At 42.1% G+C, this 16,588-nt stretch overlaps 1 protein-coding gene across 1 annotated transcript in view; it reads right to left on the bottom strand.

Annotated features, from left to right (window-relative positions):
* The window catches only part of cfap65 (cilia and flagella associated protein 65), a 191,093-nt gene that overhangs the window by 161,469 nt on the left and 13,036 nt on the right, over positions 1-16,588 (bottom strand). The window contains exons 2-4 of the mRNA XM_041201213.1: positions 6,318-6,395; positions 2,229-2,416; positions 638-740 (exon numbers count right to left, since the gene is read on the bottom strand). Coding sequence (XP_041057147.1) covers positions 638-740; positions 2,229-2,416; positions 6,318-6,386 — 360 coding nt within the window. The 5' untranslated portion in view covers positions 6,387-6,395. The remainder of the gene's footprint in view (positions 1-637; positions 741-2,228; positions 2,417-6,317; positions 6,396-16,588) is intronic.

The raw sequence follows: 16,588 nt of genomic DNA, 5'->3' as shown, positions 1-16,588 counted from the left end.
AGAGCTGCTTGAACCCATTTATTCTCATCCTTCTAGAATGCTAGTCTTAATGTGTCTCCCTACAGCAAAAGTGTTCTCTACTTTTCATGGCTACCTGCTTCTCCATGTTGATCTCTCTGCTATCTATCTTAAACATGCTCGCACCAATCCTGAAGCAGGGTGGTCTCTGACCCTATTACCCTTGCACAGCTGAAATCATAATGCTCCTTGTTTACTCCATCTGTTACATATCTTACTAAGGTCCCCTCTAAGACATCATCCCTCTTTGAGGTTGAAGATCCCTTAGTTTGTTAAGTCATTGCTCACAGCTTTTCCCATCTAACACCCCAAGAGCCTCATTATATAGATATCATCTTTACACCATGGTGGTCAGCACTGTATGCATGGGTGAAACAAGCAACACTGCATGGTAGCCAGTTCCAGGGGTAGCATTTAGCAGGGGACATAATGAACCAAACAACCCAAAGCTGTAAATTTCTATGACACTATGAGGAGACCTGAGAGCAGATCAGCTACTTAACTGAGGCATGTTACATGATGTGGAGAAACCTTGAAGATCGGATGGAGATATAATATAAAAAGGAAACTTAGATATGAAATGACATGAACCAATACCAACATTGTTCTGCTTTTTTACCTTCTCAAGACCACAAAAAGTGATTGGCAGAGAGTATGAGGTCCCTGCACCCAAGGCCACTGGCTGTGGGAACAGCGTAGTGAAAAATTCAGTGGATGGAGGTCTGTAAAACAAAAAATGCAGATTTATATACAACAATAACTTTATATTTATATATTAGTAAACGCCCCCAGGCGCTTCACAGCAGCAAGACAAAATTTGACACCAAGGCACTTAAGGAGATATTAGAGCAGGTGACCAAAACCCTGGTCAAAGAAGTGGGTTTTAATGAGCTTCCTAAAGGAGACAGAGAGGAAGAGGTAGAGAGGCAGACAGGTATAGGGAGAAATTACAGAGTTTAAGGCCTATGCAGCTGAAGATACAGCCACCACTGGTAGAGTGATGAAAATCGGGGTGTTAATGAGGCCAAAACTGGAGGAATGCAGAGATCTAGTAGAGTTGTAGGGCTGGACGAGGTTATAGAAATAGGTAGGGGGCAAGGGAATGGAGGGAGTTGAACACAAGTAAGAAAATTTTGAGAAGTTTTAATGGAAACTGGAATCTAATTAAAGCCTTGAAATGGTTGGACCAAAGTGCTAACTTGGGGCACCACCCTTTAGGGAGGATAAGCCTTGAAGAGGGTGCACAGAAGATGCGTAAAATGGTATCAGGAACTCTTTTATGTGGATAGAAGAAGCTTGGAGTAGAAGATTGAGTGGAGATTTACTAGAACTATTCAGAATTATGAAGAGTCAATAAGGAGCAACTGTTCCCAATGGCAAGAGAGTCAATAACCATAGAACACAGGTTTAAGGTAATTGGTAAAAGAGCCAAAGGAGATGATAAGAATTTATTTTTTAAGTTATAGGTTGTTGTGATCACAAATGAACGTGTGGTGGAATCTGATTTAATAATAATTTTCAAAACCGAATTGGATTTATATTTGAAAAGGAAAATTTGCAGAACTATGGGGAAAAGCAGCAGTGGGGTGGGTGAAACACTAATTAGATAGCTTGTTAAAGAGCTGGGACAATGGGCCACTTCTGTGCTGTAAGATTCCATGATTATACCAGTGACTGCAATTCAAAGGTACTGAATTGGCTGTATAGCACTTTGGGACGCTGCAGGGTCATGAGAGGCATGATATAAATGCAAGTCTTGCTTTTCATTGTATTAAATGGTTTGAGTAGGCTCTATGATAGGGTGTATGAATTATTGAAAGCATGGGCTATATCAGCTGCGTCCAACAATACTGTCCATGCAGTTTCTGAGTCCTGGCAACATGGGCTCAAAACATGATCCTACCTTCTATCATTTCTTATTCACTGATTTATTCATTGGGCTGCAATTTGAAAAGTGCTGATCTTACACCTGTTGCCCCATTGGCAGGTAAATCCCAAATCACAATGGCAGGATCTGTTACATCAGTGGATGGAGATAAATGTGAATTAATGGGCACATGACTTTAAACTTCCTAACTGGCCTTCAACGTTCAGTGGTACAAGCCTATCTGGCCCAAAAGAACAAAAGACTTGGACAGTCCAGGGCCAGATGGACATGGAAATGGTTACTTCAGTCATTAAAGCTCCTGCAAAGCTATGGCAGAACTCACCTGTACTTGAGTTTTTGAGTTTTGAACTGGACATTCTTTAATACTAGATGTTTGGTGGATGCTATCCCCAGGTCCCAGTTCAGCCATTCCAGATGCTCCAAGACTTCAATTCCATAAAAGTTTGATTTGATTCCCTTGCTCTTCTTCCTTCCTGAGATTTCGGAACTGGCTAGACTGTGAATATTCCACTGCAAAGGAATCAGAGGTAAAATGTTAAGAACTGACAAGATACAGAAACTGTTTCACCACCACAACAGCATCACCTTAGCGTCAATTGGGCAATCAAGCAAAAACGAAACCAAGGGCCTGATCGAAACGCTATTGGGTATTGAATTGCTTAAAACTGAGCCCCAAATGTCCTAGATACAATTCAACATGGAAGGGGTTCAGGCAGCAAAATAGCCTGAATAGGACATTAAATCGGCAATCTGTCTATGATTAGTCTCGGCTGTATGGACCCTAAGCTCTGGCATTCCCTCCCTAAACCTTTCTGCTTTCCTATCTCCATAAACCTCTCTGCTTCCCTACCTCCCGCTCTTTAAAAAGAGATTTTAAAAGATTTTAGTCACCAAAACATCTCCCCATGTGGCTTGGTGACAGGTTTTGTTTGACAATCATGCCTGTCAAGTGCCATGAGATTTTACAATGCTAAAGGTATGATATAAATCAAGTTGTTGTTGTCGATGTGACAATAACATCTGACAAATGGAAATCGCTGCAGCTGGAAAGGAAGAGCCTTACACCAAGGAAGGGTCACATTGTTATGTTATTGCATGTTCCTATCGCTCTTGTTCATTCCAAACATTGTTTTCTGTCATCTTTTCCCTTGAATATATGACCTCCTTGTCCCTTTTCTCCCCCAAATGCCTGCTCCCCACTTTCTTTTCCCTCCCAAAAATTTAAGTTTGCAACTATCTTCTTTCTTTATGTATAAAAGGTGCTATATGAATGTAAAGTCCTGCCATTTGCAGGGGTTATGTTCCTGCAAATTCTTGCAAAGGACGAAATCGCGAACAGTGAACTTACTTTATAATGGGAGTGTATTAGATAGGTTTCAGCAATCACAGAATTTGACTTTTTACAGGCACAGAGGCAATAAAAAATGCATTTTTGAGTAAATTCAAGACAACTTTGTTTAACAAAGCAAGGAAACAGGAACAATGTAAAATTTGTCACACTTGCTGTACAAATTTCTGTACAGTACTTTACTTGAGAGTGGACATAGAGGGAGTGGGTGAAATGGCTGATGTAGACATTGATGTGGATAAAAAGAACAATGTTATTTATTCCTGACTGCTTCACCTTTTGCTCTTTAATTTTGTGAAGTTCTCAGTAAGGAGCAATAGCAGTGTTAATCACTCTACAAAAGGCAATGCTTCTTTCCATGTTTGTGTCATGACCTGTCACCTGTTTTTACAAATCTTCAGCTACTAAGCTCCTAACCTTATTACAGCCTTGATCCAAACATGGACAAAAGAGCTGAACTCTATAGGTGAGGCGAGAATGGCTGCCCTTGACATCAAGGCTGCATTTGACTGAGTGTAGCAGCAAAACTGGAGTCAATGGAAATCAGAGAGAAAACTCTCTGCTGGTTGGAGTCATACCTAGCACAAAGGAAGATGATTGTGATTGCTGGAGACAATCATCTCACTTCCAGGACATCACTGCACGAGTTTCTCCAGGTAGTGTCCTAGGCCCAACCATCTTCAGCTGCTCTATCCTTCCTTCCATCATAAGGTCAGAAGTGGGGATGTTTGCTGATGATTGCACCATGTTTAGTACCATTCGCAACTCCTCAGATACCGAAGCAGACCATGTCCAAATACGTTAAACGGACAATATCCAGGCTTGGGCTGACAAGTGGCAAGTAACATTCGTGCCTCACAAGTGCTGGGCAATGACCACCTCCAACAATCAAGAATCTAACCATTGCCCCATGACATTCAATGGCATTACCATCACTGAATCCCCCACTGTCAACATCCTGGGGGTTACCATCGACCAGAAACTCAACTGGACTAGCCTTATAAATGCTCTGGCTATGAGAGCAGGTCAGAGGCTAGGAATCCTGTGGAGAGTAACTCACTTCCTGACTCCCCAAAGCCTGTCCACCATCTACAAGGCACAAGTCAGGAGTGTGATGGAATACTCTCCACTTGCCTGAATAAGTGCAGCTCCAACAACATTCAAGAAGCTTGACATTATCCTGGACAAAGCAGTTCGCTTGATTGGCATCACATCCACAAACATTCAGCCCCTCCAGCACTGACGCACAGTTGCAGCAGTGTGTACCATCCACAAGATGCATTGTAGGAACTCACCAAGTCTTCTTGGACAGCACCTTCCAAACCCACAGCCACTACCATTCAGAAGGACAAGGGCAGACGACACATGGGAACACCACCACCTGGAAGTTCCCCTTGAAGCCAATCAGCATCCTGACTTGGAAATATATCGCCATTCCTTCACTATCATTGAGTCAAAATCCTGGAACTTGCTCCCTAACGGCACCATGGATGTACCAACACCACATGGACAGTGGTGCTTCAAGAAGACAGCTCACCACCACCTATTCAAGGGCAATTAAGAATGGGCAATAAATGCTGGCCTAGCCAGCAATGCCTACAACCCATGAATGAATAAAAAAACACCCACAGCATGACGTAGAGTCACATGGTGATTGACTGTGTGCAGAGAGAGTCTGAGAGTAGTTGGAATGAAGATAGCACCTAGTTAGGGCTATACCTTGGTGATATGTATATAATTGATGTTTAAACACAAAGCCTCCAAACCTCTTGGTAAAACACAAAACAACCTAATAACAGAGGTCTCCATTTCAAGATGGAAATGAGGTGAAATCTTTTCTCCCAGAGGGTCGCTGGTCTGTAGAATTCTCTTCCCCAGAGAGCAATGGAGGCTGGGTCATCGAGGCAGAGTTAGATCGATTTTTGATAGACAAGGAAGTTAAGGCTTATGGGGATCAGACAGGAAAGTGGATTTGAGGCCACAATCAGGTTAGCCATGAACTTATGAAATGGCGGAGGAGGTTTGAAGGGCCAAAAGGCCTATTCCTGCTTCTATGTTCCCACATCAACTCAAAGCCTGAGAGTCTGATTCCTCACTACACCTTAAACACACTAACTAATCTTAATATTCCTCTACCCTCCATTACTTATTATTCATTGCCTGTCACTACTATCCCCAATTGCCACCTATTCTCAGAGTCTCAATACTCTCCTCAACAATCATCATAGAGCTCAATTGCTCAACTTAAATATACCTACAACCATCCCAAATCCTTACACACAAAACAATTTGTTATTGTACAAGTCAACCTAGAAAATTAGCAATGGTTGTCAACCACCATCTCCAAAAAAACACTGATATAGTCCACGAAAAGATGGCAACACAAGAATAGCCCTGAAGTGTGAAAACAATTAGTTGCATGGGCTTTATATCTTAAAGTGATAGCTCCACACAACATTCCCCCCTTGATAGCAGTGGGACGAAGGGTGCAGAGGGCTTCAGTTACATGGATTTGTTGTGGGTGTGTCAACGAACAGTGAACTCATTCACCAATGCACTATCAGTGTCAAAGCATAGATGTGTGGCGGCGTTCCCAAAAGCCATGTCATCTCACCTGCAATAGAGAACATCACTTCCTCCTAATGACATGAGAGACTGACTAGTATCAATATAGCATTTGCAAAAGGATATGGGAACATAGCTTATTGAATCCCCATTAATGTTTAATACTTCTGTTAGCTCATACCCAGCCTTTATTTTTCTGGAGAAAAGAACCCTAACCAGTTCAATCTTTCCTGAGAGTTATAACCTCTCAGTTCCGGTATCATCCTTGTAAATCTCAGAATCACAGTTACGTTACAGAACAGAAGGAGGCCACTTGGCCCATCATGTCTGCAGTGGGCCAAATGACCTCCTTCTGCACCGTAACAATTCTGTGATTCTGAGATTTACAAGGATGATACCAGAACTGAGAGGTCCAATGAGAGGTAAATCTGTTTTGCAACTTCTCATACATAGAATAAACAATATATTAATCAACCACTGGCTGTATGACCGACTTACCTTACTATAGGCTTTCAGTGCCACGTCTTGAAAAGGAACAGAATTCATGGAACACGACGAGGTCAACATATTTAAACACTGTCAAAGTGAAAACAAAAGACCATCAAAAGGTGAACTCCATGACTCTACACACAGGTTAAAGTTTTTGGGCAAGAGATACAAGGACATGTAAGAAAGAATGTTTTTATGCAGCAAGTGGTAATAGCCTGGAACTCACTGCCCATGCAAGTGGTGAAAGCGGAAACAAGCAGTGATTTCAAAAGGAAACTGGATGGGCACTTGAAGGAAATAAACTTGCAGAGCTATGGGGATCAAGTGGGAGAGTGGGACTAACTGGCTTGCTCCACGGGCAGCTGAACTTGATGAGCCGAGTGGTCTCCTTCTGTGCTGTGATTCTATCAATACATAGTCATTTACTTTATACTGCTAGTGAGAAGTTGAACAGTATCTCTTTATTTCAATGTGCCTCTATACCTCAACCGATCCGAGTGATTTATTTGTTGTAATTGCATAGACCAGAGAAAGTTATGAGTCTGTAGAGGCTTGAGATAGGCTGTTAGAAAAATAAGAATAAAAGTACTCTATTTGCTATAGATAAATTTGGGACATCCTGAGGTTCTGAACGGCACTATATAAATGCAAATTTACTTTCTGCAAATTAGCCACTGATCATCTCTTAATCCTTTTTTATTCATTCACGGGATGTGGGCATTGCTGGCTAGGCCAGCACTTGTTGCCATCCCTAACTTCCCTTGAGAAGGTGATGGTGAGCTGCCTTCTTGTAACCGCTGCAGTAGCAGTTTGATACAACTGAGTGGCTTGCTAGGCCATTTCAGAGGGCAATTAAGAGTCAACCACATTGCTGTGGGTCTGGAGTCACATGTAGGCCAGACCAGGTAAGGACGGCAGATTTCATTCCCTAAAGGGCACTAGTGAACCAGATGGGTTTTTACGCCAATTGACAATGGTTTCATGGTCATCGTTAGACTTTTAATTCCAGGTTTTTATTGAATTCAAATTCCACCATCTGCCATGATGGAATTCAAACCCGGATCCCCAGAGCATTACCCTGGGTCTCTAGATTACTAGTCCAGTGACAAGACAACTATGCCACTGTCTCTCCACTTCTCCCCATCTTCAAAAGCATCAGCTGGCAAACCTACTTTGATTTACTTATTACAGATTTTTACAGGCACAAGAAATAGAGTTCCAGTAAATAAAAGAATTGCTTTCGAAGTGCAATCGTTGTTGTTAAGCAGTGAAATCCAGCAACCAATTTGCACACAAGGCCACGTGTCAGTGCTCCAAAACTTTTTCCCACCATGACCCCATTTCAAGGCCTGAAAATTTGAAAATTGCCATGACCCCTGGGTTCCCAACAGAGAGGGGATGAAATGCCAGTGAGGATTGGTGGGAAACGGCAGGGAGAGGGCAAAGTGTTTAACCTTCAGGGATTTTTAAACAACCTATATTTCCAATGGCTTTTTTGGAGCAGGAATCAGGCCTCAGATATCAGAAAATTACACTGCACCTACCGTTAAAAAATGTGAGGATTTAAAGGAGACTCACAGCTGTCAACATTCTGTCAGAGCTTCATGGCAGCCATTGCTGCCTCACAGCTTGCAAACCCAGAATCTCATCTCCCGAATCCACTGAGGATTGTGACCCACAGTTTGGGAAACCCTGCCCTGAGGTGCAATAACCAGATAAATGACCAGATAATCTGTTTTACATATGTTGGTTGAGGAATAAAGGTTGGTCAGGTCATCTGGAGAATTCTGCTGCCCTTTTCCCAACATCACCATGGAACATTTTACCTGGATGAGTCTTGGGTTCAATGTCTCAACTGAAAGACTTTGGAACTCTGCCTCAAAAGGGAGTGGAAGCGGGTCACTGAATATTTTTAAGGCAGAGGTAGATAGATTTGTGTTAGGCAAGAGAATCAGAGGTTATTGGGGGTAAATGGGAATGTGGAACTTGAAACACAAACAAATCAGCCATGATCTTATTGCAAGGCGGAGCAGGCTCGAGGGGCTGAATGGCCTCCTTCTGCTCCTATTTCATTTGTTCTTATGAGAGAAAGTTGGTGAGCTTTGTCCAACCATTGGTGGTAGAATCTTTACATTCTTCAACCATACTTCTGCAGTTCCCTCCAAAAACCCTTTCACCTCACCACTTGTCTCTGTATCTTTTTAAACTTCTCCAAGCTCAGTGCTTCAATCAAGCTTTCTATTTACCCCTCCTAACTCTAACACCAGCACGCAACATTCAGTCCTTTATTTCTTGATTTCTCTTCATCTCTGCCCTAATTTTAACACAGTGCCTCCTAGTTCTGGATTCACCCATGAGAGGAAACATCCTTTCCACAGAGATAAAAACAAAAAAACTGCGGATGCTGGAAATCCAAAACAAAAACAAAAACAGAATTACCTGGAAAAACTCAGCAGTCTGGCAGCATCGGCGGAGAAGAAAAGAGTTGACGTTTCGAGTCCTCATGACCCTTCGACAGAACTGTTCGCAACAGTTCTGTCGAAGGGTCATGAGGACTCGAAACGTCAACTCTTTTCTTCTCCGCCGATGCTGCCAGACTGCTGAGTTTTTCCAGGTAATTCTGTTTTTGTTTTTGTTTAACATCCTTTCCACATCCACCTTGTCAAGACCATTTAGGATCTTTTATACTTCAATCAAGTTGCCCCTCATTCTTCAAAACTCTGGTGGAAACAAGCCCAGCCTATCCAACCTTTTCTCATAAGACAACCTGCCCTTTCCAGGTATCAATCTAGTAAACCTCCTCTGAACCGCCTCCAACGCATTTACATCCTTCCTTAAATAAGGAGGCCAAAACGGCACACAGTATTCGAGATACATCTCACCAATGCCCTGTATAACTGAAACATAACATCCTTACTTTTATGTTCAATTTCTCTCATAATGAAGGATAGTATTCCATTAGCCTTCTTAATTACATGCTGTACCTGCATACTAACTTTTTGTGACCCGTGCACGAGAACACCTAGATCCCTCGGCACCTTGGAATTATGCAGTCATTCTCCATTTAAGTAATACTCTGCTTTTTTATTCTTCCTGCCAAAGTGTACAATTCACATTTTCCCACATTATACTCCATCTGCATTATTTTTTCAGTTAACCATAGACGATGAGTTCTCCCTTTAGAATTTTTCTTCATAGGAATATACTTATTCTGAGAATTCTGAAATAACCCATTAAATGTCTGCCACAGCTTCTACTAGTCTAGTATCGCAGTTTACTTCAGCTAGCTCAGCTTTCATGCCCACATAGTTGCCCTTATTTAAGTTTAAAATACTAGTCTCAGACCCACTCTTCTCCCTTTCAAGCTGGATGTAAAATTCAATCATATTGTGGTCACTGCTACCTAAGGGTACCTTCATTCTGAGGTTATTAATTATCCCTGTCACATTACACAATACCAAGCCTAATATAACCTGGTCTCTGGTTGTTTCCAGAACATGCTGCTCTAAGAAACTATCCCAAAAGCATTCTATGAACTCCTCATCCAGGCTACTACTGCCAATCTGATTTTTCCAGTTTATATGTAGATTAAAGTCACCATGATTATTACCGTTCCTTTGTCAAAAGCACCCAATATTTCTTGTATAATTTGTCCTACATACCCCTCAGTATTCAGGACACAATCTTTGTCATCTTATAGCCAGGTCTCCGTAATTGCTATCAGATCATATTTATTTAGTTCAATGTGCACTATCAATTTGTTGACTTTGTTACGAATGCTACATGCATTCAGATACAGAGCCTTTAGTTTAGACTTTTTCTTATCTTTGTAACATCTAGTCTTGATTCTTTGTGCATTCTTAGGTTTTTTTCTCCCTGTCCCTTCCTGCCATTCTCTGACCCTCATTTCCCATATTACTATTTTCCTCTTATCTTATGTCTATTCTTTGATGTATCATATCTTTCCACATTTGATCCCTTGCCCCCACTATTTAGTTTAAAGCTCTCTCTACTTCCCTAGTTATGTGATTCGCAAGAACACTGGTCCCAGCCTGATTCAGGTGTAGACCGTCCCAAAGGTACAGCCCCCACTTTGCCCAGTACTGGTGGCAGTGCCCCACAAACTGGAACCTACTTCTCCCACACCAGTCTCTGAACCATGTATTCACCCCTCTAATTTTCTGTAGCCTATGTCAATTTGCATGCGGCTCAGGTAATAATCTAGAGATTATAACCTTTGAGGTTCTGCTTTTCAATTTAGTGCCTACCTCCTCATACTCTCTTTGCAGAACCTCTTTCCTAGTTTTACCTCTCTCTCTCTCTCTCTCTCCAGGTCTGACAGAAGACCAGGATACCTGCAGCAAGTGCTTGTTCTTAAAGGGTCAGTTATTTCCCAATTGTTTTATTATTTATTCTTAGAATTTTAAGGTAATTGGCAAAAAAAAACCAGAGGAGAAATGTGGAGGTTTTTTTAACGTGGCAAGTTGTTGTGATCTGGAATGCGCTGCCTGAAAGGACAGTGGAAGCAGATTCAATAGTAACTTTCAAAAGAGAATTGGATAAATACTTGAATTGGAAAAAAAATCTCGCAGGGCAGAGCAGGGGAGTGGGACTAATTGTACATGAACATAGGAGCAGGAATAGGCCATTTGGCCCTTCGAGCCTGCTCCACCATTCAATAAGATCATGGCTGGTATGATTGTGGCCTCAGCTCCACTTTCCTGTCTGGCCCTAATAACCCTTGAGTTCCTTGCCTAACAAAAGTCTGTCTAACTGTGCCTTGAATAAATTCAAAGGCCCAGCCACCACTATTTTCTGGGGAAGAGAGCTCCACACACCATTGATCCTTTGAGAGAAAGTTTTCTCATCTCTGTATTAAAAGGGAGACCTCTTATTTGTAAACTATGTTCCCTAGTTTTAGTCTCCCCCAAAAAAGGAGGAAATATGGTCCGGGATCCACCCTATCAAGTCCCCTCAGGATTTTATATGCTTGAAGAAGATCAGCTCACATTCTTCTAAATTCCAATGGCTATAGGCCTAACCTGTTCAACCTTTCGCCATAAGACAGCCCCTTCATCTCAGGAATGAGTCCAGTGAATCTCCTCTGAACAATAGCTCTTTCAAAGAATTGGCACATGCCCAATGGCCACCTTCTGTACTTTATGATTATGTCAGGTTAAGGTCAGAAAGGACATTTATAGCCTATTCATAGTTGACATGGGGAGAGAGTGGAGAACCTTCTTCTGTTGTTGACTAATCATTGCAATCAATCTCCATCAATTTTTTTTATTCACTGGCAGGTCCAGCATTTATTGCCCATCTCTAGTTGCCCTTGAGAAGGTGGTGGTGAGCTGCCTTCTTGAACTGCTGCAGTCTATGTAGTGTGGGTACACCAACCATGCTGTTAGGAAGGAGTTCCAGGATTTTGACCTAACAACAGTGAAGGAACTGCAATATATTTCCAAGTCAGGATGATGAATGACATGGAGGGGAAACTCTAGGTGGCGGTGTTCCCATCTATCTGCTGTCCTTGTCCTTCTAGACGTTAGTGGTCGTGGGTTTGGGAGATGCTGTCAAAGGAGCCTCGGTGAATTCCTGCAGTGTATCTTGTAGATGGTTCACACTACTGCTACTGTGTGTTAGTAGTGCAGGGAGTGAATGTTTGTGGATGTGGTGCCAATCAAGCAGGCTGTTTTGTCCTGAATGGTGTCAAGCTTCTTGAGTGTTGTGGGAGCTGCACTCATCCAGGTAAGTGGGAGTATTCCATCACACTCCTGATTTGTGCCTTGTAGATGGTGGACAGGCTTTGGGGAGTCAGGAGATGGGTTGCTCGCCACACTATTCCTAGCCTCTGACCTGCTCTTGTAGCCACAGTATTTATATGGCTTGTCCAGTTCAGTTTCTGGTCAATGGTAACCCCCAGGATTTTGATAGTGGGAGATTCAGTGATGGTAATGTTCAATGAACATCAAGGGGCAATGGTTGGATTCTCTCTTGTTGGAGATGGTCATTGCCTGGCACTTGTGTGGTGTGAATGTTACTTGCCACTTGTCAGCCGAAGCCTGGATATTGTCCAGATCTTGCATAAACTTCTTCAGTATCTGAGAAATGGCGAATGGTGCTGAACATTGTGCAATCATCAGCTAACATCCCCACTTCTGACCTTACAATGGAAGGAAGGTCACTGGTGAAGCAGCTGAAGATGGTTGGGCATAGGACACTACCCCGAGGAACTCCTGCAGTGATGTCCTGGAGTCTACAGCAGACCCAGACATGAGATATGGGAGCATTACCCTTTCATTCTTCTCCTCCCCCATCCTACTTATGACTAACTCCCTCCCTATGCCATACACAGACTCCTTTTGAGATGATGAGCATGACAATTTGCTATGCCTTCTCACCCAGTGCTATTCTTAGTCTCAAGGGGGATGGGGAGAAAGAGAAGATCTGGAGGATTAACTCTCTGATGTTCCCTCCCTCCCTCAAGAAAATATCTCCACCCCAAACACCCTCCCCATCCAACCCCTCAACCATAACTGACATCAGTAAAGCCAGTTTCATTAAACCAAAGGTGGAAAATCACTTGTTTAGTCATCATATTCCAAGGTTTTCCTGGCTGACCTCCCACGTTGCACCCTCCATAAACTTTGAGCTAGTTCAAAACTCAGTCGCCCATGTCCTAACTCATACAAAGCCCCATTCACCTAACACCCCTGTGCTTGCTGACCTACACTGGCAACACCTCAATTTTAAAATTCTCATCCTCGAATTCAAATCCCTCGTTGGTCTCTCCCCTCCCTATCTGTGTAACCTCCTCCAACACTAGAACCTCCAAGATCTCTGCACTTCTCCAATTCTGGCCTCTTACACATCCCTGGTTATCAACACTCTGCAATTGGTGGCAGTGCCATTAGCTGTTGAAGCCCTAAACTCTGGAATTCCCTCACCAAACCTCTTCCCTCCCTCTCTCCTCTAAGATGCTCCTAAAACCCTGCCTCTTTTACCAAGTTTCCTTGTCTAATGTCTCCTTTTGTGGTTCGGTGTCAAATTTTCTCTGATTATGCTGCTGTGAAGTAGCTTGAGATGCTTTACAACTTTAAAGCACTCTATAAATGCTAGCTGTTTTTGTTGCTGTCACACACCACATTGTGTAACAACACATACTACGATGTCAGACATAGACTTCTAATACTAACAAATGGAGAATACCCCAGCCCTCTTTTCCTTATGAATCTGTTTGCTTCAAAAGAGCTTTTTACCATTACCATCAATGCTTATGGGTCAAACTGCTATCACAAGATGCCATTTACTACTCTAAACACTTAATGGGGGTGGAGGGTTATGGAAACATTCAATTAGATCATGGCTGATCTGTATCTTAACTCCATCCACCTATCTTAGTTTCAAATCCCTTAGTTTCCTTATCCAACAAAATTGGATTGACCTCAGTTTTGAAATTTTGATTTGACCCCAGCCTCAACAGGGGGAGCAGAGAGTTCCCGATTTCCACTGCCTTTTGTGTGAAGAAGTGATTCATGACATCATCCCTGTGAAAGGTTACACCCTTTCTTCTGGACTTCCCCACCAGAGGAAATAGTTTCTCTCTATCTGTCCTACCAACTCCTTTAATCAACCTAAACACCTAGATTAGATTATCCCATACGGAACTCCATTTACGCATTTTTGTTCCACATCCCCTTAATACCCTCCTCTAACAAAAAACTCTCAACCTCAGGTTTGATATTTTCAACTGATTGAGTCTCAATAGCTTCTGGGGGCAAAGAGAGTTCCAGGTATCCAGCACATGCCTGAAAACAAAGAAAGAACAGGACCTGTAAACCTGACAATCAAAATGAACAAGGAAAATAAAAATAACTATAATACTAAGTGACCTTTCAGTTAACTGCAATTATAATCGAGATGCTGTTGTCCTTTAAATTGCTCAGCAAGTAAGGCACTCTCCTATTACCAGACTGATGGAATAATATAGTACTGAGCATCAGGTCCAGAATTTATTACAATCTCACAACTCTTACCCTATTCCCCATTTACTTAAGTGGAATTGCTACATATGGTAAATGCAAAACCAATAATTCTGATTAGGTTAAAACATTGCAATCTGTTCATATTATGCTAATGACTTTCTCCCATTGATTAAATAGCAGGTATAAATATTGCTGGGGAGTTAACTTGGCATTTAGAGTTCTGTTATAAGCGAAAGGTTTATGACAACTTCACTGAGATACTGCGATATTCGTGCACAAAATAATGACATCACAAGTGACCCTCTGTGACAGTCTTCCATATGGGGAATCATGCAGCCATGTCACAAAGGCACAACAAAAAGTGCAAAATATTCCTATAGCTTACATTTAAACTGCAATACCTGGCGACACAAATAACAGATTCAGCCCTTCTGTCTTGGGTGGTACCTGGAGAAAGTATTTGAAGCTCTGTAGCAAGGTGAAACATTGGCCTTTACAGGTCTGTCACTGGTGGTGGGAGAAATTTGAGTTGATGGATTAAGAGTATCACATAAGCATTACACACCACTGACTTAAGTTCAGTTGGCTTACATTCAGTTTCTCCTACCGTGAATTGCTGTCAGCATGCTAAACAGCTTAACTGACAAGAGACTGTTAGGAACTGGACAGTTCTGCTGGCTGACACCATAAAAGGTTTATACCTTTCGTGACGAGCTATTGCACCTTGTCCAGGACAGCAGAACATTGAAAGAGGGGGAAATACAAAACTAAACTGCAGAAAGAATAGCCCAGGATATGTTGCAAAAGTAAAGGCAACTTGGATGGCGCTCACCATTATTAATGTGTGAATTATACAGTAATTTATGCTGAGACAGAGGCGCCATGAGTTGTGAAATGCCACAAGTTGCTGGTCAATTTGCACTGCTCCACCATTAGCCTTGCAAAAACAGGAGCTCACCTTCAATCTCCCTGTGAGTTTCAAAACATTTCTGCATTTGCGCCACTAAAATGAATGAAAGTCACTGCGGAATTTTTGGGCTGGTTCTTAATGATGCAAAGATCCCTTTTTTATGACCAGATTTAAGCTCCTGCAATGACCTCCCCAGTCTTGAAAGGCAACAATTGGAGTTGTGAGATCTTACTCCTGTAGGTAGTACATTGTTCCTAGGCTTTATTAAAATTCTTGAGTCTTTCTCTCTCTCTTGACCTAAACTTACTTTCCCTCTCACAACAAAAACAAAAATACCTGAAAAAACTCAGCAGGTCTGACAGCATCTGCAGAGAGGAACACAGTTTCGAGTCCGAATGACTCTTCATCAGAACTAAGGAAAAATAGAAAAGAGGTAAAATATAACCTGGTTTAAGGAGGGGTGGGACAGGTAGAGCTGGATAGAGGGCCAGTGATAGGTGGAGATTGCCAAAAGGTGTCATAGACAAAAGGACAAAGAGGTGTTGACGGTGGTGATATTATCTAAGGAATGTGCTAATAGGTGACATTAAGGGTAGAAAGCAGGACAAGCAAGGTACAGATAGCCCTGGTGGGGGTGGGGTGGGGGGAAGGGATCAAAATAGGCTAAAAGGTAGAGATAAAACAATGGATGGAAATACATTTAATGGAAATAGGTGGGAAAAGAAAAATATATATAAATTATTGGAAAAAGGGGGGATCGGAAAGGGGGTGGGATGGAGGAGAGAACTCATGATCTAAAGTTGTTGAATTCAATATTCAGTCCGGAAGGCTGTAAAGTGCCTAGTCGGAAGATACTTTCCCTCTGTTCATTTATCTTTCTGTATCTAAATTTAGCTTAATTCTTCCTATTTCTTGCGCTGTCATTCCTCTCTATCCTTAAATCTAAGAAGACATTCTGTTATCCCTTTCGTTTACTAGGGTCCCAGATATCCCATTGACTTCACCTGAAGGGTGAGGGAAAAAAATCTAATGAATGGAGCCCACAAAATGGCCCGCTAAAGCAAAATCTGGATCATATAGGTTTATTTCAGGAAATAACATTTTAGGATACAGTATATGAATAATTTGATAGGTTGGGTGGAATTTTCCCCTCCTGCCAGCAGCAGTTTCACAGTGGGCAGAAGCAGAAAGTTTGGAGAGAGGCCAAAAATCAGATTCCTGCCGGCAGTAAAACAGTTCAGATTTCCCCCTCACCCCTTTCATGGTGGGTTAGGTTTCCTGCTGATCAATGTCAGGAACGCTATTTGCATTCATTACCATGTCATGAATGCTCATGAGGTCATTAAAAACGCTACTCATCAGAATCATGTTCCACCTTCCAATCT

Source organism: Carcharodon carcharias, chromosome 12 (assembly GCF_017639515.1).
Source record: "Carcharodon carcharias isolate sCarCar2 chromosome 12, sCarCar2.pri, whole genome shotgun sequence".
Classification (NCBI taxonomy): Eukaryota; Metazoa; Chordata; class Chondrichthyes; order Lamniformes; family Lamnidae; genus Carcharodon; species Carcharodon carcharias.
The sequence above is the reverse complement of the archived record's forward strand: the minus strand, read 5'-3'. Positions and strand labels throughout refer to the sequence as shown.